The 27781-nt window shown below is 36.8% G+C and overlaps 1 protein-coding gene across 1 annotated transcript; it reads left to right on the top strand.

Moving 5' to 3' along the window:
• LOC131027607 (protein Asterix) lies at nucleotides 1-27781 on the top strand. Its single transcript, XM_057957676.2, has 3 exons — nucleotides 1-336; nucleotides 11451-11551; nucleotides 27531-27781. Exons 1-3 carry the CDS (start codon nucleotides 199-201, stop codon nucleotides 27595-27597), a joined length of 306 nt encoding a protein of 101 aa, XP_057813659.1. The 5' UTR covers nucleotides 1-198; the 3' UTR covers nucleotides 27598-27781.

Here is a 27781-nt window from a genome sequence, read left to right on the forward strand (position 1 = left end):
TTTGCACTGTTACGGAAGACCAGACTATGCGGCAGAATCGAAAAAGTTCAGCGCACTCGATTCGTTTAAACCATAACGACAAAAACGAAGCGTAAATATCTAGTGTGGAAACAGTGGATCTCTGAAGCGAAAATCAAGTGGCGGAGGCAGAGATCGGTGCTGTGATTAAAACAGAGGCGTTGAAGAAGAAGCAGCAGCATGTCTCACGGTTCGGATCCGAGACAGCCTTCAACAGCCAAGCCATATAAACCACCTTCCATTGCGTCCCAGGATCTCCCTCCTGACTATTCAAGTTTTCTCGCCATCATGTTCGGAGTTGCAGGTGTCATGCTTCGGGTAAGACAACGCTTCTAACTTTTGTATGTCTTTACCTTTTTCTCTTTTACTTTTACACATTTGTTCACCCCAAGGTCGATCGCCATCTATGTCCGTATGATTTTGGATTTTAAATTAATAAGAATTTGGCAAAATAAATTCCGGGATGATTTTCGCTGGATAGGGCACCTACTTTCAATACCTTATCATGATTCCTTGGCATTTGAACTCAGGGCTTTGCAATGAATGCTTCAATACTCTCCTAGAGCCATTTATTCGACCTGGAAGTTTTGTTGTTTTAGTGATGTGGGTATAGGCAATATACTATTGTATATGGATTAGACGAGATTTAGTGGTGGAAGCAACGGGGGAAAAGATGGGGGCGACTCTATTCTGAGTTGTATGGATATCCAGGCGTATGTGATGGATTATTTTAATGGAATATAAATCTTTAGCCATTTCATATGCATTCAACCTCATGGAAGATGTAAAGGGAAGTAATAGTTTTGGGAGTGTTGTGTATGAGGGAGGCATAGGAGAGTTTTATCAAGGATTAGGGCCACTTCAGCGGATATTACAGGTGGTATAAATTCTATTTTGGTTTAGGTTAAGTTTCCTTGCAGGCCAGCTCTGGGCTTAGATGCTATGACCCATGCATCCGTTCTTGCTCAGCAAGTTGGATCAATTTTTTTTCTCAATTTCAACAGTTAATCATGTCTCACGGGCATAAAGGTCTGGGGCTCTGCTTTGAAAGCCTCTGCTGCACTTACTGCTTCCTCATTGGAATCTTACCGAAGGTTAATTGAACCTTAATATTTGTCAAACAAATGTCTAAAATAGGTTTGTTGGAGCAGGTCTCAAAGCATCACATTTGACAAAAATAGATATTTCTTCTGCTTATAGGTATTATTTACTGTAAGGTGCGGAGTATTGTAATAATTGGACAGCGCCTGAATGTGTACAATGCTATATAACAAATAATAAGTGCAACGGGTTGATCAAAATTATAAGTGAACACTAATTATCTTTGTTACTATGTTCATTATCTTTGTTACTGGGTTCTGCTAGAATTCTGGTGTTTGTAATCTTGAATCGGGTGGGGATCCCTGTTTGGGTTCGTCCAGGGTCCTGCCCTGGGCTGTTGATTTATTTTTATAAATATACTTATAAAAATAAAAAATAAAGGCAATTGCAAAATTTGGCAGCAAAATAGGGCCCATGAGTCCTAACATACATTGGAATATGAAGCCACGAAGATATATATGATCCTAATATATTATCGTGGATCATACAAAACAATTGGTGTGTTTTATGTCCTAATATATATCGTGGATGAGTCAGTTTCATTGCATCTAGATGTGCTGATGTGGAACTTATTTGATTGGTGGAGTGGTGACTAGGATGCCACCTCGACTTTGCACTTGTTGATTTGATTCGACGTCATGAAGGGATGTTAAGAGATATCTCTTGATACTCAACATTAGTCACTTGCTCAATATGACGATGATGGGAAGCATTGATGTAGTTGAGTCATTCCCCATCCTTGCCTGCTTGCCTTGGAGATTATACGACTTCTCCTTCGTACTCCTTTGATCTCTTCATGTCTCCGTGGTGTGGTGAATTGAGATTTCTCTTGGGCATTGAAGTTTTCCCTTTTGTACGATGGCGTAGATCTTACAATCTTCCTTCTTTTGGTTTGCAATCACCATCCATGATGTTTGTTTTTGTATTTGCCGATGGAGTTTTCCTCTTTCACATAAACATTGGAATATGAAGCCACGAAGATGAGGTTGAATTTGACTAACTCTTGTCAAAGAGAGTCAAATGGTACCTTAAGCCTTCTATTCCTTTGCTGCTTCGGAAAGTATATGGATTTGAGATGATGTTAAACTAGGATCCAGATATGATGCAAATGAAAACTAAAGATGCTATAACGGATTGATATGCGGAAAGAAACTCAGTAACAGGCATAGGAATGAACAAAAAATACAGAGGTGCACTTGTGACTGCAATTTGGGGCTGAATCCACTAGACCAGGGTGCCTAGAGCATTTTGGTCTTTTGACCTATTTACACAAAGTAAACTGGAGCTTTCTGAGACAATACAGTTTTCCTTGTTTAAATCAGGTGCAGACTTTGGGGTACCAGGACGCCTAGAGCACCTTGGTCCTAGACCAGGTCATCCAAAACACCCTGGTCTTGGCTTTTCATAAGGACCCGTGTCAGTCTAATAATCATCCCCAGTTCTCCCCGTCTCCCTTGCCTTGGTGATTTCCACCTCCACAAATAGCTGGTATTGAAATTGGAATAATGTGTGTGCTCTCGAACCTTAAGCGTGTCTAAGATTTCTATGAGCTAAAGTGTATAAATGTAAACTAGAGTCTATTCAACCGTGTCAGAGGAAAACCCTAAATAATATGATAACATATGGATCACATAACTTGAATGATAAAATGTAGATCTGAAGCTTAATTGCAGAAATGTGAGAACAACATGAAATCATACCCAATCCTTAGGAAGAGGTACAAGCCAATCAATAGTCGATAATACCCTATTGTCCTCCAATATACCTTGAAGCTTACATGGTTGATGAATGTTGATGATTATTTGATGATGAATAAGTTGTAGATTTGGAATTCTCCTAAAAGCAGCACCTTCACTTCATAAGGATATCTCCAATTTTGTATTAATATTGCATATGCTTTCTAGATTTTTATCACAATTGAGAAAAGGTTTGCTTATTTACGAGATTCTAGGTTTAATTTGATGATAGCCGACCTAAATTAGTTATTTTTTGCATGGAGTTAGATTTGAATAGGATAGGACTGTCTTAGTATCCTCTTGAAATTGAGATAGAAAGTGTGGGACCGTTGGCATTTAGCGATCTGGTCTTGACACTTTCAGCTCAACTTTTTAGGAATGCGAGATAATAGGGATCTAATTGTCGAAATTACGTTTGTGCGACAATATATAATGTTTAGGTAAGGGAAACGTGTCTTGAGATTTAAAATAGGGTAGGATCTATGATAAATTAGGATAATTGAAATATAAAGGGGACACCTAAAATTAAGGGCCCAAATGAGAGTGTGATGAGGTTAGAATCAAGAAAGGACTTGTATTTTGAATTAATTATTAATTAAGTGCATATGAGAGTCCTATAATGCATAGTATGATGAGACATACTAAAGGGAGTGCTAACACAACATGGAATTGGACACTCTAATTAAAGGTGTACAATTTACAATGTTACACCTAGCTAACCCCTCACTTTGCTAAGACCAATAAGATAATTATATTGATTTTCCATGTGCACTCGCATTAATATAAACCAATTTGCTATATCATTGACATTTGACATTGTTGGGTCGGCTTTAGCTGACTCAAATTGTAAGGGTCATGACAGTCCCCCCTTCCCAAATTGTCTTGCCCTCAAGCTTTTTCAAACTTGGGTGCTCAAAGATCTCCATCCTTTCCCATGTTGCGTCTTCTAGCTGAATATTCTTCCATTTCACCAAATATTTTGGTACAACCTTGTTCCTTAACCTCTTATCCCTTACATCAGTGATGACTTTGTGCTCTAGGATCAACTTCCCTTCATAATCGAGGGGTGGCAGTTGTAGTGAAGGAGTAATCTGCTGTCCAAGGGCCTTTTCCACACATGACATGTTAAAAATACTGTGAATTCTGCTATTCTCAGGGAGTTCCAACTCATAAGCAACCTCACCAATCTTTTTCTCCATTCAGTGGCGATCAACATACAAATTCTGCTGGTTGTGGGCTTGCTGCTGGTTCTCTTTCAATGCTTTCACAACATCCAAACTTTGTTGAATCAAATCCTTAGCTCTCAGGACTCTACTATCTGAAAGAATCAAATCCATGAAAGAAGTTTCATCATACTTGTAAAGTGTCTTGAAACGAGTCATCTTGATAGACATGTGATGGGTTGAATTGTAGCAATACTCCCCAAGGTGCAACCACTTGACACATGCTGTTTGCTGCCCTATTACATAGTTCCTCAAATAGCCTTCTATCCATTTTTTTACAGTCTCTGTTTGTCATTGGTTTGGGGATGGTAATTGGTGCTTGGGGTCAATTCTGTACTTGTCAAGCGAAATGACTCTTGCCAAAACAAATTGATAAACCTGCTGTCCCTGTCACAATGTTCCTAGGCAGCTCATGAAGTCTAAAAATCTCTCTAAAGAACAAATCAGCAACTTGTGGAGCTGTGCACTGGGAGGAAGTGGCATGGAAATGATCATATTTTGTGAGTCTATCAACAACCACATAGATACAATCCTTACCTTGTGCTTTTGGGAGGCGCTTGATGGAATCCATGGAAATGCTTCCACATTTCTGATTTGGTATGGGTAGGGGCTGCAACAAACCAGCTCGGAAAGCATGCTCCATTTTGTTCTATTGGCACACCATACACTCCCTAACATGCCTCAACATATCAGTTTTGAGCCCTTTCCATGAGAAACATTTCCTTGCTTGTATGTCTTGTAGAATCTTGGATGTTCCGCAAGTGGTGTGTCATGACATGCCCTCAAGATTTTTTCCTTCACCCTAGATTTCAGTACAAGATACAAGATGAGCTCATCAACCACCTTGAACCTGTCATTTTGCAATTTGCCATCCAAAATGTTAGTAGCAGTAGTGTTCTTAGCATATATTTGGCCATTATGGAAGCTCTACAATCTGTTGACTTGTCAGTCATAGAGCAGAAATAAGGTTTCCTAGATAGTGCATCGAACAGCACATTATTTTTTCCCTTTACATAATGTCAAAATTGTAGTCTTGGAGTTTGTTTAGTCATTTCTGCTGTCTATCATTCAAGTCCTGCTAATTTAGGAAGAATTTCAAGCTATTATGTTCCGTTTTTACCATGAACGTCCCACAGACCAAGTATTGTTTGAATTTGGCTAGTGCATGCATGATGGCCATGTCAGGCCCCGACCTAAGACCATGGCTTTGGTAAAGACAAGATTGCAGCTTTAAATAGAAAACCCTAGGTGGTTGCATAAGAGGGCTGACCCAAAAATGAGATTTAAATTAAAATATTTGAAAGTCTGGGCAGCTGACCTGTTTGGTGTTTGGGATTGAAATTTTGATGTTTTAGGGCCGACTCAAATTAAGAATTGATTGGGGGCCACCCTAATAAGATTTAAGCCACAAATTAGTTAAAAAGCTAATTATTTTAAACAGGCCGACTTAGTGAAAGGGTCCACTCATCTAAATGAAGAGGCATCACCCCCAGCCATGAAAGGTATATAAAGGGGAATCGGTTGAGAGAAGGGCAGAAAATAAGATAAAGCAGTTTGTCCTAAATGCAGAAATAGCAGAGTGAAGAATCTGACTTGGCATTTTATGAGACATTGAACACACAGCAGTGCGATTGAATACTATAGTTGTTATGAGTTTTCTGTACATAATATAGTAAATGCTGTATATATAATACATATATCTCTGCATACTATTGATTAACAATGCACTGCTCTTTATGACTGCTTAAATATATCACAGTGAACATTAATTGTATCTGATTAATGATTTTCTGTTGTTTATTTGTTATGTGTAGATTGTATGCGTAATACTGGAATCCTTCTTATGTTTTGAATGCCTGTTGAAGTGAGCCATGATAGGTGAAATGAGGGATTGCAAGAGGGGTACAGTGATTGGGTACTCTTCTAGGTACGCCACCTCATGGTGGTGACCGGATGGTCCCATGAGGCCAAGGGGGTACAGAAGGTACTGCGTTTGGGCTTAGAAGAGATGGGCTTTCAAGGCACCCTACTGTGAATAACCTCATCCCTTTATCATGATGAATCAACACACCAGGAAGTCCAATCACAGGAAGTGGGGAGTGGATGGCAAGATGCGGGGGAATGGTTGTTGGACACCTCACTGGGTACACCACCTCATATGGATTGCATGAGCCACATGAGGCCAAGAGGGATGATATATTCGCTCTTGGGCCTAAGGTAGAGGATCCAAGACACCCTATCAAGGTCATCTTATTCTAGTTCTCCTATGGTTGAGCTTCCTCAAATGTGTTTATGATAACTTATGAATAAGTTAATATTTCTGCTATAAGCTTAATGATTCCTAATTAAGATGGCCTGCGTAATGAATTATTGTTGTAAATAGTTTCTAATATTTCTGCTATAAGCTTAATGATTCCTAATTAAGATGGCCTGCATAATGAATTATTGTTGTAAATAGATTCTAACCTGTTTTGCAGGGCTTCAACTAGGTGAAAGATATTTCTAACCCAGCTCTTGTTCATTTGAAAATGGAGATTTAGATCTAAATTAGGGCATTCCCAAATAGGGGACATTACAGGCCAACATCTCCTTGTCATAAATAGAGAAGCTCCTCTCAACATCCTTGAACTTCCTACTCCTAAATGCTATGGAATGTTTTTTTTGCATCAACACTGCTCCAATCCCCTCTCTAGAATCATCACATTCTAGAACAAAAGGAAGAATGAAATTACGAATAGCCAAAATAGGACATAAACTCGTTACCTCCTTGAGCTTGTCAAAAGGTCTCTGCGCTGAAGGGCTCTAGGAGAAAGCTCCTTTTTTTGTCAAATCTGTTAATGGGGTTGCAAGTTGAGAGAATCCCTTGACAAACCTCCTCTAGTAGCTGCAAAGTCCCACAAATCCTCTCAAATGTGTCAAATTCCTTGTTCTAGGTCAATCTTGTATTGCCTTGATCTTTTCCTCATCTATCTAACCCCTTGGGCATTGATTTTTAATCCCCAAAACAATATTTCGGTCAAACCAAACTCACATTTGGATCCCTTGGCATAGAATGAATGCTGCTTCAGTTTTGGGATGGTAATTGGTGCTTGGGGCCAATTTTGTACTTGTCAAACAAAATAGCTCTTGCCAAAACAAATTGATAAACTTGTTGTCCCTGTCACTCACAATGTTTCTAGGCAGCCCATGAAGTCTAAAACACTCTCTAAAGAACAAATCAACAACTTGTGGAGCCTTGTACTTCAAAGATATGGCATGGAAGCGAGCATATTTTGTGAGCTTATTAACAACCACATAGATACAATCCTTACCTTGTGCTTTTGGGAGGCTCGTGATGAAATCCATGGAGATGCTTCCCCTTTTCTGATTTGGTATGGTTAGGGACTCCAACAAACCGGCTGGAAAAACTTGTTCTATTGGCAAACCATACACTTCCTAACATACCCCAACACTTCATTTTTGACCCCTTTCTATGAGAAACATTCCCTTGTTTGTATGTCTTGTCTTGTAGAATCCTGGATGTCCCCTGCAAGTGTTGTGTCATGACATGTCGTCAAGATTTTTTACTTCACCATTGATTTTAGTACAAGAGACACCTGATCTTTATACAAGATGAGCTCATCAACCACCTTGAACCTTTCATCTTGCAATTTGCCATCCAAAATGTCAAGAGCAACAGTGTTCTTAGCTTATTCAGCCATTATGGAAGCCTTCCAATCTGCTGATATATCAGTCATAGAGCACAAATAAGGTTTCCTAGATAGTGCATTGACCACCACATTATTTTTACCCTTAACATACTTATTGTCAAAATTGTAGGCTTGGAGTTTGCTTATGTAATGTCCCCAATTTGTAAGGTGACAATTAATCAGATTAATTTTTATTAAGTTGTCAAAAATAAATAAAATATCCAATGACGACTTAATACTAATTAATTTAATTAAATAAACAATAAAATATTATAACGTCACTTTATTAAATAAAGTTTTCCAATGTTCAAGTTGACTTTATCTTCTAGAAAGTTCCTGGAGGTCTTTATAAGGAGGCTCATTGGGAGAAGTAAAGTATGCTTATGATTTGATAAATGTTTATGATTTTTGGAGTCGAAAACCTTCAGGAATTTGAAGAAGGGTTGGACAGAAACCCAGCTCTTTCAAGGGGTGGATTTGTGACAGAGTTCGCAGCTGTGCCAAATTTGTGAAGTCTCCTTCGGAGACAAATTTGTAAGGGTCAAGACCATTTCTGAAGTAAAGGTATATGTATTTATTTCCTAGCAGAAAATAAGAATATTATATCTGCTGTGTGAAGTTTTAATGTTGATATATGCCGTCATCTAATATTGGCAATTATCGTAGCTTGATTAATACTTGCCCATATTGTTTAATGTGTCGACATTTTATAATCGTGGAGTCTGAGGTCTATTTTAATATTTTTGTGAGATGTTATATGCGGCGGTAAGTCTTAGTGAAAAGTTATATGTGCTGTTTTATAATATTGGCCATATATTTAGCATTTGCTGATATTATTATTAAAGTGACCAAAGTCCGATATTTTGAATCAAATTATTTGTCTCTATTAATATCGGGGATTAGAAGATTGATGCCACAGTCTAATGTTAGGCATAAATATTTATCACTAGCTTAATGTTTAGTTGAGTGGTGTATTTAGCTTGTTCGTGAAGGCTTTAATGCTTTGTGTGTATTCACAAAGGTATTCTGAGTGCAGCGATAGAGATAATTGGACTTGGGAGTCTCCTGCTTGGATGCGTGAATAATTATTAAGCTGTCCCAGGTACTTAGCATTGACGGAATCAGTTTGGAGCTTGATATTATTAACAAGGGGTCTGAACGCATCACAAGACACAAAGGACTGGGTGTAGGAGTGAGTAGCGATTGTTGCTTGGCCTTTGTCATAAACAAGGCAATCAAAGCTTGGAGCGATTCATCTCAATGCCAAGGATATCAATGCAATGCCCCTTTTTGTCAGAAGATAGAGTTGATTGCAATTCGACAAGGCTATAGTGATCGGGGCTCAAGGAGATGTTCCTTCTTGAAGAATCAGTATGTCACTCATGATTTCCTTCCTAATATACCAATGGTGAGATTGATTGTTGAAACAAAGGTTGAGACATTGTTTGTTTCTGATTCTGCTACATGTGTAAGCGGGTAATGTGGAGTTCAAATATATATATGTGTGTGTGTGTGTATATATGTGTGTGTGTGTGTGTGTGTGTGTGTGTGTGTATATATATGTGCGTGTATATATATATATATTATATGTGAAATCTGCACAAATTTTCCGATTGTATAATATGGAATCTTTCAACTTACTGATTGAGGAAGAATTTCAAGCTATATGATCCGTTTTCATTAATTCCCACATACCAAGCATTGTCTTAATTTGGCTAGTGCATGCATGATGGCCAACATCTCCGTTGTAAATAGAGAAGCTCCTCTCAACGTCCTTGAGCTTACTACTCTCAAATGCTATTGGATGCTTATTTTGCATTAAAATGGCTCCAATTCCCTCTCTAGAAGCATCACATTCTAGAACAGAAGGAAGTGTGAAATTAGGAATAGCCAAAACAAGACATGAATTCATTACCTCCTTGAGCTTGTCAAAAGCCCTTGGCATTGAAGGGCTCCAAGAGAAAGCTCTTTTCTTGGTCAAATTCGTCAATGGGGCTGCAAGTTGAGAGAATCCCTTGACAAACCTCCTATAGCAGCTGCAAAGTCCCACAATCCTCTCAAATGTGTCAAATTTCTTGGTCTAGGCCAATCTTGTATTGCCCTGATCTATTCCTCATTCACACTAACCCCTTGGGCACTGATTTGAGTCAATCCAAACTCACATTTGGATGCCTTGGCATAGAATGAATGCTGCTCCAGTATGCCAAACACCTCATCTACGTGCCTCGAATGATCCTCCCATGTCTTATTGAACTTCAAGATGTCTTTAAAGAAAACCAACACAGATTTTCTTAACTGTAAACTAAATACTTGATTCATGCAAGATTGAAATGTGGCTGGTGCATTGGTCAATCCAAACGACATGAACATGAACTCATAATGCCCAAAGTGACACTTGAAAGCACTTTTGTGCACATCCTGATATCTAACCCTTATCTGATGATACCCCGATCGTAGGTCAATCTTGGACAAGTACACCACACCATGAAGCTCACCAATCAACTCATCGACCTTGGGTACCGGGTAATGGTTTTTGATTGCCCTTTTGTTGAGGGCTGTATAATCAATGCACATCGTCATAGTTCTATCTTTTTTCTTCACTAACACCATAAATGAGGCAAATGGGCTAGAACTTGGTCGTATCTACCCCATTTCCGATAGCTTATTTATCACCTTCTCAATCTCCTCTTGTATCTCCTCAAATGTCGATAAGGAGTAGTGATGATAGGTTTTGCTCCTTCCTCAAGCTCAATCACATGCTAAAAGCCTCTATTCCTCCTGGCTTTCCAAGAGGAATGTCACCGAACACCTTGCTATGTTTGTCCAAGATGGACTGAATATCCACATGGTAGGACCTTCCAACCTAGGATGGACCTGTATTTGTATTAGCGCATTCTGCTGCCCAAGCCACTTGATCCTACAAAAAGCTCTCTCCATCCTTTGGTTGAAACCACCGTGGGACCTCCATTGGAAGGGCCACAAAGAACTACCTCCTTCCCATTAGATTTGAACTTGAATTCCATGGTTTGATAACTGTGTATATTCGACAAGTACACGCAACCATTGTACTCCCAATACCAACTTTGTATCACAAATGCCAATTGCATAGAAATCATCTCTCATCTTGTGTCCACCTAAAGTTAACTCCAATTGCTGAGTCCATTTGCAGGGAATAGTACACCTGTTTGCCACTATAACATTAAACCCTTTGAAGTCTCCCATCCTCAATCCCATCCTAGTTACTAGCCCTTCATCAATAAATTGTGAGTGGCCCCATTATCAATCAAAATTGTCACCCTTTGTCCTTGCAAGACTCCTCTAACACAAAAAGCATGATATCTAGGAGTCCCCGATAGTGTTGCAAGTTTGCCTCCTGGATGCTCTCCTCCTTGGTCCTCATGCTCAGACTCCTCCACACCAACCTCATGCTTAGGCTCATCTTCCTCTGAATCCTCATCGAAGATCACTTCTATGCTATGTTTCTGACTAAAGAAACTTTCTTTTGATACTCTTAATTTCAGTTATCGTGCCTGTAAAATTGCCATTCACTTTCAGCAATTTTCGTTGTGACTTGTCTTTGAATGTTCTGTTCTGAATTTTACATTATTCAGAAAATTTATATATGTCAATATGAAGAAATTAGATATTTTCAATGACAAGACTGTTGTTTAATCGTTGTGTAGTACAAGCTTGGATCATGGTTGGCAATAATTTGCTGTGCACAATCACTAGCAAATATGAGAAATGTGGAAAATGACTTAAAGCAAATTATCATGGCTATGACGTAAGTTATGGATGCTTTCTCTTTTTATTTGACCATATTTATCTAAGTTCAGTTTCTTTTAACTAAATTAATTTATCAAAAGGCACTTTTAGAATGTTTTCATATGTAGTTGTTTCATTTTTTGATGATGTAATAACACTTTTATCACAGATTCTGTTGTGAATTAACAAATTTAGCCTATATATATCTTCATGGTAAATTTTCAGTTTAATAATGTCAAATCACTTCCCACGCTTTCTTACAATGTTAGTGCATAATGTGTTTGAAGTTTATGTGGATGTTATGGACACTACCACGGGGAGGTTGTCCACAAGCATTGCGTGCTTTCAATGACAATCTAGTAATCCATTTTTGTTGTATTGCAAAAAAGATTTGGGTTTGATTTTATGGTACTGCATTTGTAATGTACAAATTTTTAACTTTGTGTTTTAAGCCTAGACAAAACTGGATTGAAATTGATATAATTCAGGAGCAAAAATTTGGCTAGAAATTTCAAAAATATAAATTAATGAGATGTGAGAGGAAATGGATTTAATAAGTAAGCCTTTTCTGAAAACAAGTAAGACTTTTCTGAAAACAAGTAAGACTCTTCTGAAAACAAGTAAAAAACTCTGCTTTGCTTATAACCAATAAAACAAACAGTGCAAGGTCAGAGAAACACCTGTCCCAATTTTAAATACAATTGCATAATTTCATTCTAAATTATTATGTCCTTATTACAATATGTCTTGGCAAATTTATAGGCGAGGAAACATTCTCTAGAAATATTTATCTTTGGTTTATCACAAAAAATTAAAACAATCATAAAATTCCTATAACAAATCTATATATGGTGTTTGCATGGGTTTATTTGTTCTAATTCCTTAAATGATGCAGCATTCTAAACTAGAAACAATGAGAGGCATAATATTTCTCCTGTCCATAACAGTGATAAGGAGTGCTTCTGGATGTTAATTGTGTGATTTTTTGTATCTTAGTCCCTCATTCTGATAATGGATTGTGGAGTATGATCCAGAACTTTGTTTAAAAAAAACTCAGTCAACATCCAGAAGCACTTCTAATCTAGAAACATTTTTTAACTGCATATCATGGAAACTTATTTGATTGATAAGTTACCTTACAAGGTGTAATGTGGCTTAGATGCCACAATTGAGGGGTATATCTTTTTTTATATTCACCCAAGACTTGTAACTACTCCCATCTGCGAGACATGGGCTGTGGTCACTTTTGGCATAGCTAACATTTATCTTTTTGTTGTTTAACTCCATAATTACTTTGGGGAATGATTTGTGCTTTGTATGTGGTGGTGATAGTGTAATAGTTGAAAATTGTGAGTGGTTTCCTTTAAAGTTATCAAAGCTCTTCAGTCTGTAGGGATGACAACCTTGATTGTCGGGTCAAAAAGAAGTTTGATTGGATGATTGATATGATGGCACAATTGCTTTACAAGCTAGACAATAATATGAATGTGCTTGAACATCAAGCTATTGAAGCAAGCACTTTTGGTGGTAATAATCTAGATGCCACACAAGGTTCCCGAAGTTATAGGAGCTCCAATCTCATCAATTGATGACATTAGTGCTTGTCATGTAGAGAGTATAAAGTTCTTCCGGAGGAGTTTCAAAGAGATATGTTGCTCACCAATTTTACGAACTTGAAGAAGGGCTAAAATAGCTTTAGACTTGAGTCTAGGCCACAAGCTTTTCGAAGGGATGTGCAGCAAGCTCTAAGGAAGTTGACTCTCCCTATGATGGGTCTAACAGATGCATGTCTCATGCATGGATATATAAGCTAGACATATACCTGTTTCTTAGACCTATTGCTAAGAAATGATTCTGGTATATAGGAATTTTTAATTTAGTGATCGTTACACTGCCCTCAGATTTTGTAATTCTGTGTCAAATCTCTCTGGATTAGATATCATTATTAGTAACTGCATAGAAGAAATGAATACCCAAATTAATTGGCTTTAGCCATTCTGATTTTAGCGATCTTGATTATATTTCCCAAAATTTATGTTGATAAGTGAATACTTTAAAATCATTAATAACCAGTGTTATATACTTTGGAGAGAGTGGAAAGTGAGGAATCTTATTACCTGATGAAATTCTATTACCTTTAAAATCTTCAGGTTTAATTACCATTGGCATGTTGGCCCTATCAGTGGTTAATTTGCCTTCCAATACATATTTTGATCCGACAAGCACTTTGGACCTGAGATGAAAATATTTAATAAATTGTAATAATGATTTCACATCTCATTGATTTCTTGTCAACACATATTTACCCTGTGGGGCCTACCAGTATGTCCAATCCTTTGAATCATCAGAGGCATCTATATAAAACAAATACAGAACAAGCCATTTTACTAGTGATATCTGACCCAGACACGAAATGCTCATGAAACCCAGTTTCTGTTTGTTACAAAGTAATATTGTCTTCACATGACTTTACACTAGTTCTTTAGAGCTTATTGATCCATTGTGTTTATCATCAACAAATAACAAAAAAATAAAATAAATCCGTCTGATGAAATTTTAACTTCTAATGTTTTTGAAACTTACTCAGGCTGAAAAGAATAGAGGAAAAGCTCACCAAGAATAGTCTGGATACAGCCAGTCTTAAATCACAACATAAAAGGGGTTAAAGTCTAGTTGTAAAAGTTGAAACGATAAGGAATTAAGAACACTTCATGTGGGACTCATTGGAGGATTGGGACCATTGTGATGAAAAGACTTTGAAGTAAAAAAGCTTCCCTGACATCAAGCTGGAACTGACAACAAATTTAAACCTGAAAAGGACTCAAAGCAAATCTGATTTCTGAAGGCATCCAAGGATAAATTACAGTTCAAACATTTGCATTTTCACCAAGGTTTAGACACAGAAAAGTTCTAATTGTAAGCATAATCAGATATGAATTTGAAGGCTAACTACCTGAAACAATTGAGGAAGTCAAACATGGGGATTCCTGGCTTAAAACAAAAACTAGGGTGTGTTGGGTAACATTGTGTCCATAAGGTGAAATCTTCAAGCATTCTTCTCTTTATGGCTCATGTTTGATTGAGACAGGCGTCTAATTAAATAAAATTCTTGGCAATTGAGTTAAGGTCCATATTTTAGTTTACAGTGCATTTGTTTTGGACTTTGTAGATGAAATGAGATTGTTCAACTCGAATGTGTTTGTTAACATTTAGTGTCTTATCACTTCATGGAAGTTTCTTTGATGTCAAATTCACTTCCTTTGTCATAATACCTTATTTCTTTTTAACTCTGAACTTTAGTGAGATGAATGTGAATGATTATGCAATTGAACAATTTTTAAACCTTTATTGAATATATTTTTATTAACATTTTGTAAATTCTCCTCTGAAGTTTTAATTTTAATAAATTTAATTTCTTAAGTTTATTGAACTTGGATCAACAATTTTTGTTTTGATCATTTAGGTTCAGGGATATACCATCAACTCTCAAATTGTATTGTAAAATTGATTTGAATTTTCATTTGAAATTGTCTATGTTATCTTTCTAGGAATAGCTACTCTAGATTAGCCAAGGTTTTTTTTTTGAAATTCAAATTTAAATCATTCGACTGTTTACTTACATCATCAACATGATACATCCATATTGAACTTGGCTATATGCTTTTGTTTTATTCTCAATTTTTTTCTCACCAGCTATGTGAATCTACACGGTTTGAATTTTAAAATAAAATAAAATTAGTATTACTAAATATGGTACTTGCCATCAATCTTATGATTAGCTAAAGTTGATACATCCTTTACTATAACCAATTCAAAAGCCATTGTATTTTGTTGTTCAAGTTTTTCTTTTTATTTGGTCACCAATGTATGGCACACTTTCTTTAAAGATTATGCCCTTTATTGTAAATTGTTATTCAAAATAAACTAGTGTATAATTTTTAATATCATTATAGTAACCTTTTTAAATTTTTAACTATAATTATATTATTTTAAACAGCATTAAATAAATATTTTAAAACTAAGTATTTTATTTTTTTGAAACTACTATTTTTTATGGTGTTCTTTGATTAGACATTTTAATTGTCATGTTTTTTAATCATTTTGTTTTGGTAATTTAAGAAGGATATTATTTTAGAATGTTCTTATAGCAACACTAGTATATTTTTTTTTAATTTTTTAAGATAGGGTCAATATTGGGACATTGTTAGGTCCAACTTGGATGGGGGTGGTGAGTTTTTAATGTTGCTTTCTCACAATACACAGATTAGACTGTATCACCACAACACCCTTTTTACTAGGGAGATGTCCTATAAGTGGCAGGCTTGGTGAGCATGGAGTGGGGTCTGAACTTGGATCACACATTCAAATGCATCCCATTTATCAACACACCATCACCCTTTGGACTTTATATTTGTGGGCACTAAGATTTGTTGCGACTTTTTCACACATCCCCCCATTGCAAATGGGGACCCCCTACTTTTAAGGCCCTCCCGGTCTTTTGGATTTTGTTTTTTAGGGTCTTTTTGCGGCAGTCTCGTCAGTCCCTCTGCTTTGCAAGTGTTTGGGGGTCATTTTGATCAAGTTTGCTTTTCGTTTGAGCAAATTTGGTGAAGTCTAGGGCCTGTTTTGCCAATTTTAGGGTTTTTGCCTTTTGTCCTAGATTTTAGGGGTTTCTATTAGGGTTTTTGGAAAAACTGAACATATAACTGGAATCAGGACCCTTCAAGGAACCTCCCGGTAAAATTTGTCTTTAGAAAGTTCCTATTTTTTAGGGATTTTACTGAGTCCCGGAATGTCTTCATTTTGCCAAAAATTAAACTTACTATTTTTAGTAAGTTTCTATGTTTAGTAAGTCATCATGTGTCCTGCTTTGGGGCTCTAACACTGACGTTCTGAAAGTTTCTATTTTTGGAAGTTTATTTTTGACAAGACCATTTAGGCAAGATGATGAAGATCAAGCGTTCACAACTACTTCTAATTACGGAAAGTCAGAAAGCAGACGAAGAAACTCAAAAAATGGAGAAGTGTTGGAAATCCATTCTTGAAAAGGGAAGCTCAAAAAATTCACTTAAGTCCGGAAGAAGCAAGATTGAAATTCCCTCACTCGGAGGAATTCACACCCAATTGCCAAACAGGGCGCTGTTGTGATGTTTTCACACATCGCCCCATTGCAAATGGGGACCCTTGCTTTTTTGCTTTTTAGGGTTTGTTTTTTGGTCTTTTAGGGTTTTGTTAGTTAGCCTTTGCATTTTGAGTGTCGCCCAGGGGATCACATGGATAAGCAAGTCCGGCTTGAGTGATGTCCTGATCCTGAAATTTGGCTAAGTCTGGAATATCCTGAAATTTGGCTACGTCTGGAATGTCCTGATCCTGAAATTTGACTAAGTCTGGAAACTGAAAAACCTCAAAAAACTAGATTTTGCAATATAACTCCTGGAGGTCTGAAACCACTCTCAAACATCCTGAAAGTATATATGGAATATAACTTAAAGTATAAGTTATATTCCATAAAAATTATCTTGATGGAGAGTTCAAAAAGTCAAATTTCGCTCTTGTCCTTCACTGAGGATCCAGAGCGAAAAGCGCTCCTGTCCCTCTCCAAGGGTCCAAGGCGAATCGCTCATGTCCCTCACCAAGGGTCCAGAGCGAAAAAGCTTAGTGGAGTCATTCCTGACCTTGTTTGGACAAATTGAGACATCAAAGGCATGAAGGAGGACGTAATCAACCCATTGAAGATAGTTTTGAAAGTTAACAAGGCATACATGAGCTCATAAAGGCCAGGGCGCTCCTGTCCCTCTCCAAGGGACCAGAGCGATTTTCCCTCAAGGCAAGTTTTGGGCAAAGGAAAAGCGAGTTTCGAGTTTGAGATGAAGGAAGAACCCCATTGAAGATAATTTTGAAAGTTGGCGAAACACAAGTGGGCTTATAAATGCAAAATCGCTCCTGTCCCTCTCCAAGGGACCAGGGCGAAATCTAGGTTATCCAGCCTCCCCCTCCGAATTTGAACGTGTCCAAGTCAAGACACAAGGTCAAAATGATATTGGGAATGCCTCTAAGAAGAACGAAGTTGCAAAAAACCACAAAACTTGCTCAAAGTGGCCAAGGCGCTCCTGTCCCTCTCCAAGGGACCAGAGCGAAATCTTCAAGTATGCCTACATTTTGGAGTGCTACTATCGTTTGCAAGACTCAAGATGGAATAAGGAACAATGTTTTACGCCTTGAAGATAATTTGATGTTGATATGATTAAGGATTTGTGCCATGGACTAAGAATCGCTCCTGTCCTTCACTGGAGGACCAGGGTGATTTCTATAGAATCAACCATTCCCTTCAAAAACCACGTCAAGGCAAGGTCAAAAAGGTCTTTTGAAGGACGATGAACAAGGAGTTAACCTCAAAGATCGATGATTTTAAGCCCAAAAGCAAAAATCGCTCCTGTCCTTCACTGGAGGACCAGGGCTAAAATGATTTAAGAAGCATCCATTCCAAAGGTTGAATAAATCAAACTTTAAATTCGCAAGGAAAATGCCATTTTGGACGTCCAAGATGAGACTTTGAACGTGAAAAACAAGAAAAACAAGGCCAAAATACATGGGCGCTCTTGTCCCTCACCCAGGTACCAGAGCGAGGCTATTAACAAGTTGATATTTTTGCCATGCCTAGACGCCAATATCCTCCAAATTGCATTAAATGCTAAATTCGCTAAAAAACTTGAAATATTTAATTAAGTTGGCATTTAATAATAACGCATGGGCATTTAATAATTAATTTAGGCCTTCAAAAAATCGAAGTTTTAATTGCAAAGGCATTTAAATTAATTATTATTAAATTAAATTTAAAAAGAGAGCGCTTGGGGGTATTATTTTAATGTTTTTTTTGCAAGGTCGGCCCCCCTCTTCTATTAAATTTTATTTATTTTTTTTGCCTATTTTGTCAAAGTCGGCCTATGGGCAATTATCAAGATGAGCGCCTATATAGTGGAGGTATGTTGAGCATGTTAATCCATCATTCACTCATTCACTCAAGTGCGATTTGGAGAAGAGCAACAAGGTGCGAAATTTGGTCTAGGAAGGAGCGATTTTCGTTGAAGGCTAGAGGTGGAGCGAATTTTCCTCAAGGCGTTGAAGGCTAGAGGTGGTGAAGTTGATAGAAGAAGCACATTTTGAAGACTTCGATCCACATTTTGCCTAGCAAACTTTCTTAATTTTGCATCTTTTCTTAGATTTAGTTCTCAAGTGGAGGTATGGCGAGATTCTCCTAGTCTCAATTTTGAATTTCAAGTGGCTTAGTTAAATTTAGGAAATGATAATTCAAAGATTTATCATGAGGTTTCCTAATTTAAAACTTAAATCCTCTTTCTAGTCTATATTTCCACGTTGCAAAACATGTTACTAATTTTGAAATGTTGTGTAGGTATCAAGATGGCGACTCCCAAACTTGAAGGATCTACAAGTCGGGAGGCTCTCATCAAGGAAAATCAAGCCAGATCAAGGACGGTCTCCTCCAGGACGATCAAGCAAGGACAAGGGCGACCTCCTCCAGTCTAGCATCGACAAGGACAACCTTCTTCGATCCAGCATCATCAAGGGCGACCTCTTCCAGTCCAGCATTCCAAGACGAGGTACATCAACATCCTGCAAATCAAAGACAAAAGAAGTTAGAGCAAGGGTTTGTTGAAGAAGCAGATAGTTCCAGAAGAATTAATTAAAGCTAGCTTCTCAACAACATTAAGTTGAATATCTACCAAGTTACAAGTGTCAGACAAGGTGGCATCCCAGTCATCGCTCATCCAGTCGGATTGTTCCACCTCCGCATGTCCAGATTCAATGTACCTAACTCATGGAAGGTGGCACAAACTTCTATGTACCTACCTCGGCTATTCGTTGGTGGAATTTTCCAGAGAGGACATGTGTCCAAGCAATACCATTTTATCATTGGCCAAGCATTAAATGTTATGTAATGGTTGTAACAAACCCTAATTAGGGTTTTCATTGTTGAATCTTGGCCATTGATCTCAAATCGATCTAAGCCATCAAATTGTATTGTGGGCACTATATAAGCCCTAGCATTTCATTTGTAAAGGTAATAGAATAGAGAGAGAGTTGGAAGGAGTTAGTGAATAGAGAGTAGTTAGAAGGTGATTAGAATAGCAATTAGAGTAGAGTAGAGAGAGAAGGCAAAGATTGTTGCCAAGATGTTGTTGTAAAAGACTTGTAACTTCATTGAAAAAATGGTGAAATTTATGGGTCGATTCGACAATTTGCATGGTCTCTATACTTCTCATATTTGATTTCATGTTATTAGATGAGTGGAAGAAATGTGCTTGATTGATGGTGAAATTCGTATATCCATACTACTAGCAGTTTGTTGATTGCAGACTTGCCTTGCGTAGTCAACTGGAATCGTTCAGCTTAAGCTTAACTTCAATTGTCGCTTCTTCATTGATATGCATCAGCTTGATGGTGTCTATGCCTGCAGTGATGATTTGAACATCATAAAGCTTTCCTTCGAAGATCGCACTAACCTTGTGGAGATGGTCCTGCGATGTCAAAACAAGACTTAGTTAGAATTTCATCAAAGATCATTCATTGCTCCTACATTCTTAGTATTAGGATTAGATCCTCTCCTCGCCCTCGTCTTTTTTCTTTTTTTCAAATCTAAGCTAGTGAAAATCCTGTGTTCCAGCAATATTCAAAGCAAATAAGAAGTTCAATCATCAAATGTAAGTCCCCTTGTGATTCCAGCAAATCACATCATACCACAGAGAGCTTATCCACACGTAGAGACCCTACATACAAGAACCTTGGAGTCATCCTGATTGATCCTTTTCCGTGATATCTTCAGCAATCAGAGGCTTTACTCAAGAGAGGATAAGGTACCCTTGGGTATTTTATTCTGTGTTTGATAGTGTACAAAATACACGTCAACAGGCGCTAAACTGGAGGTATCATGGAGGATTAAAAAAATCACAAAATTCCATGACATATGAAGAAATGTGCCTAGTTCTTAGATAGGGCGCCAAATGGAGGTTTCAAGGGAGAAATGGAAAACATTGAAAAATCCTTATCTTAGTGATTTTGGCGCCCTAGTCTTGGATTGGGTCCCAAAATGGTATGCTCAAAGAAAATGGACAAAATGAGTTAATTCCTTCCTTAGGTGAAAATTCCGCCCAAAGACATGGAAGGGCACCAAAGTGGAGCAGTCAGGGAAGGATAGAAAAGTTGTGAATTCCTTGGCTTAGGTAGATTTGCGCCCTAGCTACTAGGAGGGTGCCAAACAAGGGAGATAAGGGAAAGATTGCAAAATCAGTGAATTCCTTCCTTAGGTGAAAATTCTGCCCTAAGGCATGGAAGGACACCAAAGTGGAGTGATCAGGGAAGAATTGAAAAGGTATGAATTCCTCCACCTATCAAAAAGGTGCCAAAATGAAGTATGCAAGGAGAACTTTAAAAAATCATGAATTCCATGACCAAGGTGAAAATGCACCTAGGCAAGGTAGAAAGGCACTGGGGAAGAATAGTCATGGAGAAGCCAAAAAATCATAAATTCCTTCCTCAAGTCAAAATTTTGCCATAGGGAATAGTGGGGCGCCAAAGGGAGGTAATGAAGGAGAAAGTTAAAAATCATGAATTCCTCCCTCAATGTAGAATACCACCCTGTGTCAGGAGGGCACCAAATAGAGGTATCCATCGAGAGCAAGAATTTCATACCTAGTTAGGAAAATTGAAAATTCTTCTAAGGCTTGGAAATGATGAATTCCACCATGAAGAGTGAATTCCATGCCTAAGTTGGAAAACTAAAAATTGTCTAAGAAATGAAAATCCAAGGGTCAAGGAGGAATGGAAAAGCATAAATCCCCTTGGGAACTTTTTGGAAAAATCCATTTTTAGGCACCAAATCTCATTTGAATTTCAAAATTTTTGCAAATTCGGATTTGTAGGGGAATTTTCTCTCTCCTTGACCAAAACCCTAATTTTGTGGAAGATCCCAAAAACATAGGAGATGGTGGAAAATCATTAAACATCTCCTCTAGAGCAAGGAAAGTTTGAAAAAAATTAAGAAAATTCTTCATGGATCAAATTCTTCTCTCTTGAAGTTTTCTCTTTCCAGGGGTTTCTCGCCAAGTGGCAGTTGGGTCAGTGCATGTTGAGTTAATGAAGCATCTTTTGTGTGCAGCCGTCACGTAAAGGCATAGTGGCGACGCATTTATTGTTGGAATATTTTGACTAAGCGACGACCTGGTCAGTGCATGTTGAGTGCGTGAAGAATCTTTTGCATGCAACCGCCATATTTATGGTTTTATGACAGATTCCTTTTGCATGTCACTGTCACATGAAGGAATGATGGGCATTTATTTCTGCATGGGGAATATCCATTGTATGTTGGGCAAATTTGATGTAATGGGGTGCATTTAATGCACAAATGGATGCCATTTTTGGGCTTATTTGAATTGATTGTATATGGGTTTCATGGGTATTAATTGCTGATTCCCACCTTGTTGCATCTTGAGTGGAGAATCTTTTGGGGAAACCCTAATTAGGGTTTTGCATGTAGCCAAGGCCAGAAGCCTATATAAAGGGTTGACCCCCCTCATTTGCAGAAGGAGGAAGACTTGTATGGAATTGTTACGATAAGTTTTGAGATAATAACAGTGAAACATTGTTCTTTGATGGTGTCCACTTAAGTTATTTTTTCAAAGCTTGCATGGTTTCACCTTCCTCACTTAGAGTAGAATTTTATTTTCTCAGTTGTTAGATAAAGTGCTTTGATTTCAATGGAGAATGTAATGGTGTTTGATGAATTTCCATGGTTCATACTTTTTGCATCTTGCTGATTGTAAGTTGCAGTGTAAAGTTAGCTTGAGCCACTAAACTTGTGCTAAGTTCGGTTGTGGACAGTCGTTTGGATTGCGCCGTTTTGGGTATTCAAATGCACTTTCTCAATTTGAAAATCCTCTAGCATCCCCAGAAGATTGCACTAGTTCTTGCTGAGTTGTAGTTTATCTTGGCGAAGCAGAGCTTGGTTTATTTGGAATTTGTCCACCAGAGCACTATTCATTGTTATCATTGCCCTTAGGAATAGATTTAGTTCCTTCTAAACCCTTTTCCCCTTTATTTTCAGTTCATTTTAGTTTGTTCGAAGCAGAAGCATCGCAAAATTGCCAAATCTGATGATGGGGTTCCAGCCACAGCAAAAAAGTGAAAGAACGATCCAAGCGTAAGGCCCCTTGGATTACCAGCAATCACATCTACCAATTGAGTCATGTCCGAATATGAAGGAACCTTGGAGTTAGCCATTTGATCTTTTTGCAATCTTAGCATACGGTGTGACTTTGTTCAAGAGAGAGTGAAGTGATCGTTTAGGGAACTTTATTTTGTGTTAGATGATGTCATAAAAAACACGTCAACAAAATCAAGCACAAAAAATAAAATCAAGAATTACATTTACAAATAATTAAATAATACAGAAATTATATTATGTTGGGGTTTTCTTAATTGATTACATTATTAAGTGACTTTTATAAAGGCCTTTACTCTTTTTTATTTACAACTATTTTCCTGCAGGTACCAACTATTAACCATCCAACACAAACCATGAAATATTAAACTAACATTATTAAGTAACCATAAATTAACACTTTGGATCATAAACCTAACAAACACCCTTGATCCAAAGGAGACTTAAAGATGATGTGGAGCATCCATCAATCTTACTGATCCAACTGCTTGTTAATTTGATCTCTTATCTCTTGTTATTGATCAACTAGTATCGGCTCCACCTATATGAGTCCTCTTGACCCTTGACGCTTTTCATCAAATTCTTGTGTAAGCAACACTTGTCAGTCCTTTTCCTGACACTACCACCTCTAATAGGTTGAAGATTGATTTCCTTTTCCTGACACTACTTGATATGATCATACTCAAATTCCTCAATCAGTCTGCCCTTGGCCATCTGTAGTATATCCAGTAAGAGAGTTTCTTCATTTCCCAACTACAATGATCATTGTCTTTGTACCTGCTATTCTCAGGTGCATTCTCAATCAATGATCAATTGCACGCATACATATTATCTGACTCCACTTCGCTTTTGCTTCTCTAGTAGAGGCAACACCTATTAGAAGTATAAAACCATTTGTTGCCTGATCATGAAGACCTACATCCCCGACCCCCTGATCAGTCAAGAGATGGAAACAAAATAACATAAAATTATCAGATCATTTCTCTACATCAATGCTTAACAAATGGAAGCCAAAACTAAACATAACAAAATACACTGCAATATTAAATTGGAACACACTAGAAAAGAAAACCATCTATTCCTACCAAAAATGCTATTCAAACATTTTACGTATCCTTCAAATGAATGGATAACTTGAGAAGGGAACGGTAATTTAGCCTCGTAGTACTCCTTCAACCTCTATTGTGACCCCATTATATTTTAGAGTATATAAGCATCTTCAACAAAGCAAGATTACTTTCCCAAATAAGGAGCTACAAAATGCATAGGTGATTTTTCTTTGCTTTCTTCTTTAAAGTACAATTTTATGCATGATGCCCCCACAGTTTTTACAATAAAAACTAGTAATAGATCTTTTATTTTGGGACATTTTATTAGTACTAGAAGAAGTAGAATTGGTAGGATCATCTTGATAAATAAGGTGAGTTGCTTCTTTGCAAATTGGTGTTCATGTTGGATGAACGGCTCATAAATCAAGTCAAATGTCGTCCTATTAAGTTTCTAACTAAGTTGTAACATCTTTAAGAAGTTTGTGTAGTTGGAAGTCCATTCAAAACAATAGAGATCAACGTATCATCGTATTTCACTACTTGTAGTACTATATTCTTAGTTTACATTTTCACCATAGAGATGAATTTTGTAACATCTTCATCATTGAGCTTAGTGTTTAATAACTGCATTAATAGATCAATTTTCTTACATGTAGGTTGTTTGTCAAATAAATCCTTAAGCATCTTTCAAACTTTCCTAGCATTATATGTAATAGCCTTAATGTGGATGATAACTTGTGAAGAACAAGACGATTTTAATAGTGTTAAAGCTTTCTTGTTTTGCTTTTGAAATCTAGTCAATTTAGTAGCATCAGTAGGCATAGGTTGATTCCCAACCAAATCCCAAAATCGCTAAATATAAATGTATTTTCCCTATTCATGCTCCAAGCTTTGTAATTGTTAAGTGTCACTTTTCTTGTGTTTGAGACTAGACTCGCGATTTTATTATTTTAGGCATATTGACTGTAATGTTCCAAAAATAGATTTATGACAAACCCTGGTTTTTTGCTCTAATTTTTTGGTAAAATGGGAATATAACAGCCAATATTAATTTCTAAAAATGTGATTTTCTGATTTCCAAAATAAACCCTAAGTGCGGCAAATTTAGAATAAACCTTAGGTGGGCAGAAAATGACTTCAAACCCTTCAAAATACTTGATTTATTTCAGGAAAAGCGAGATTAGCTGTTTATAATGGCCACGTGTGATTTTCAAAAAAATAAAAAATTTATTGCACTCCCTATAGGATCCATATTTCCATAACTTTTTTGTTGTATGGATGGATGTGAATGCTCATGCCGATTTATGGCTGCTGGGAAATTAATAACAACTTTTCCACTGCAGTTTAACTTTAAAGTTTTAAACCCTATAAATGCAGTTTTCACATTCTGCCCTTGTCCAAACTGTGTGTCGCTGGCAAGGTATCCTGTACAACCACCTGGGAAAGTGTTGGCAGGCCATAAATGTTTGGATTTGACCGTTTAATGATCTCCTTTCTGGCTGCTATGAGTTTGGATTTCCAGATTTAACTGTTTGATGCTCTTCTTGCTGGCTGATATGAGTTTGACAGCATTGGAATATCTGATGAAATAATAAATATTAAAATTTAAATTTTTTTCCTTTCCAAATGGAGGAAGCAGTTTATGATGTGAAGATAGCTCAGATCTGTCCCTACTATGGCTTACAGAATTCACCAAAAATCTTGAAAACTCTCCTCAAAATTTTCAATAATAACTTGACAACCAAAAGATGGAATTTGGTTTGCAATTCACACCAGGTCACTGCTGGAATGTGCTTGAAACCCTAGAAGCCAGCAACAACTGGGATTGGAAACAAATGTTTTTGTTCTTGATCCAATATGATGAATGCCAAAAGAGTTTTCATCCTGGGATGCCCTAGATTGAACAATTGCTCAAATTTGAAAGTTGTATGCAAAGGATAACTTGAATGATCATGAAATGAGGAAGAGTGCTCCTTTTATAGGTGCCTTTTTCTGGGCCCTCCATTTATTCTATATTTTATTTTATTTTCCTCCAAATATTAAAAATACTTTTTATATGTAAGGGCTCAAAAAACATTTAGCTCAAAAAACATTTAAAAAAAATAAATTATTAAAATTATATTATTTAAGTTGCACCATAAATAAAAGTGAGTGGGCCCAATTGAAAAAATATTATTAATTATTTTAATTTGAAAAAAGGCGCATTAAATTGACATACTAGGAAAATAAGCCACAAGGAACAATAGATATTTTTCTCTAAGGAGATCCTTATAATAATGCCTATTGCTTCAAAATATCCTTATCACTCTAGACTCATTTTGTAAAAACATATCGGCTCCTATTTTCCATAATCAAAACTCTCCAAATAAGTCTTCCAAATTCATCAACTAATAACCATCCATAGTGCAACCTTAAAAAAAAATCACGAATAAGACAAAACAAAATAGGGTTCAAACCAGATCACCCATATAATTGAATCTTCTGCCACGGCCCACTAACATTAGTTGAATAAGTGTCCCTTCTACTGGTCTTTCATTGCTTTTGATATCTTCAAATAGATATTGCTACCAATGAAGCAATTCCACTTCAGTGTCAACAGCATTGTATGTGTTGATTCGAGAACAACGATATTTATCATTCTTCTTAGGTTCTACTAAAAATCTTACAATTTTAAGTTCGTGAAAATGATTTTTTATAGTGTAACTGCCTTCATCACACTACAACACCTTTTTCAAAGATTGTGTCGTTGCTCATGCAAATGGTTAGCACTTGTTTCATATGCTCTTTTTTCTCTGCAAGAAACCACTCCTATAAACAGTCAACAATTGAAAATGAAACCTTCATCTGCCATGCTGTTTGCTGCTGATACATTTGTTTGACATAGTTCAACATCCTCCTCATTCACACCTGTAGCCACAATAAAAATACATTCTCATCCAACTTCTGTGGTAACATGCTCCAACATAAAATACTGAAATAAAATTTCAACAATTATATTTATTATATTATGTTTGGATTTTCTATATTGATTACATTATTCGATAATCTTTATAAAAACATTCTCTCTTTAAACTTTTATAACCATTTTTTCTGTAAGAACCAACTATTAACTACCCAACACAATAATAAATTATTAAATAACATTTTTAAATGACTTTAAATTGACACTTTGACACATAAATTTAGCAATATTTTTTTTATAATTATTTCTCTAATTTTTTTTCTCTGAGTAATCCTTTTATAGTCTTCTTCTATTGAACTGTTGGGAAAAAGATTAAAGTATAAGCCAATTTTATCGCTCACATTGTAGAATTTGATCTGAGCAGCTGAGGTTAGGTTGGGGTTTGTCCATACTTGTCTGTATTTTTCCTTTGTTTATCGCATTGTAGATGGCTTGTAGAAGATATATAGACAGTATTACACCTTAAAAATCAATTAAAGAACAATGGCATTCCTTAAATGGCATAGGAAGTTCTAGCTTTGTGTTTTAAAAAAAGGTGAAATACAGCATTGACATTAACATAAGTTACTATGGTTGGAAAATTTATTCTAGGCCTTAACAATGTTAAGGTTAGTTATCTCGTGCTATTGCTTTTTAAAAATCCCTTCAACTGTTGGAAGGGTTTGAAGGTGTAAACCAGAATTTTGATGTTGCCTAGTCTGTTTTCATTTTGTTTGGCTAATTTTTGTGGCGAATGCAATTTGTTTTTCAGGTTTGCTATCATGGGACTAGTCTCCAATTACTTTGGACATGCTCGACAAGCTCAAGTTCAAAGCTGACTTGGCACAAGGGAGTATGTTAATATCTAGTTTACATCCAGAATAATTGTTTCATTGGGATATTTGTGAATTTTGATGGATTGTTGATTGGCAATTTGATGTGAATGCTTAAATGGGCCCATAATTATAACCATGTTGACAGTTAATGGTACTCTGTTCGCTTATAAAATTTCCCATTTATTTA

This window comes from Cryptomeria japonica, chromosome 8 (genome assembly GCF_030272615.1).
Source record: "Cryptomeria japonica chromosome 8, Sugi_1.0, whole genome shotgun sequence".
Taxonomy (NCBI): Eukaryota; Viridiplantae; Streptophyta; class Pinopsida; order Cupressales; family Cupressaceae; genus Cryptomeria; species Cryptomeria japonica.

Coding starts and splice junctions, on each gene's coding strand:
- LOC131027607 (XM_057957676.2), top strand. CDS start 199: ATGTCTCACGGTTCGGATCCGAGACAGCCTTCAACAGCCAAGCCATAT. Junction 337..11,450: donor TTGCAGGTGTCATGCTTCGG/GTAAGACAACGC, acceptor ATCGTTGTGTAG/TACAAGCTTGGATCATGGTT. Junction 11,552..27,530: donor CAAATTATCATGGCTATGAC/GTAAGTTATGGA, acceptor TTTGTTTTTCAG/GTTTGCTATCATGGGACTAG.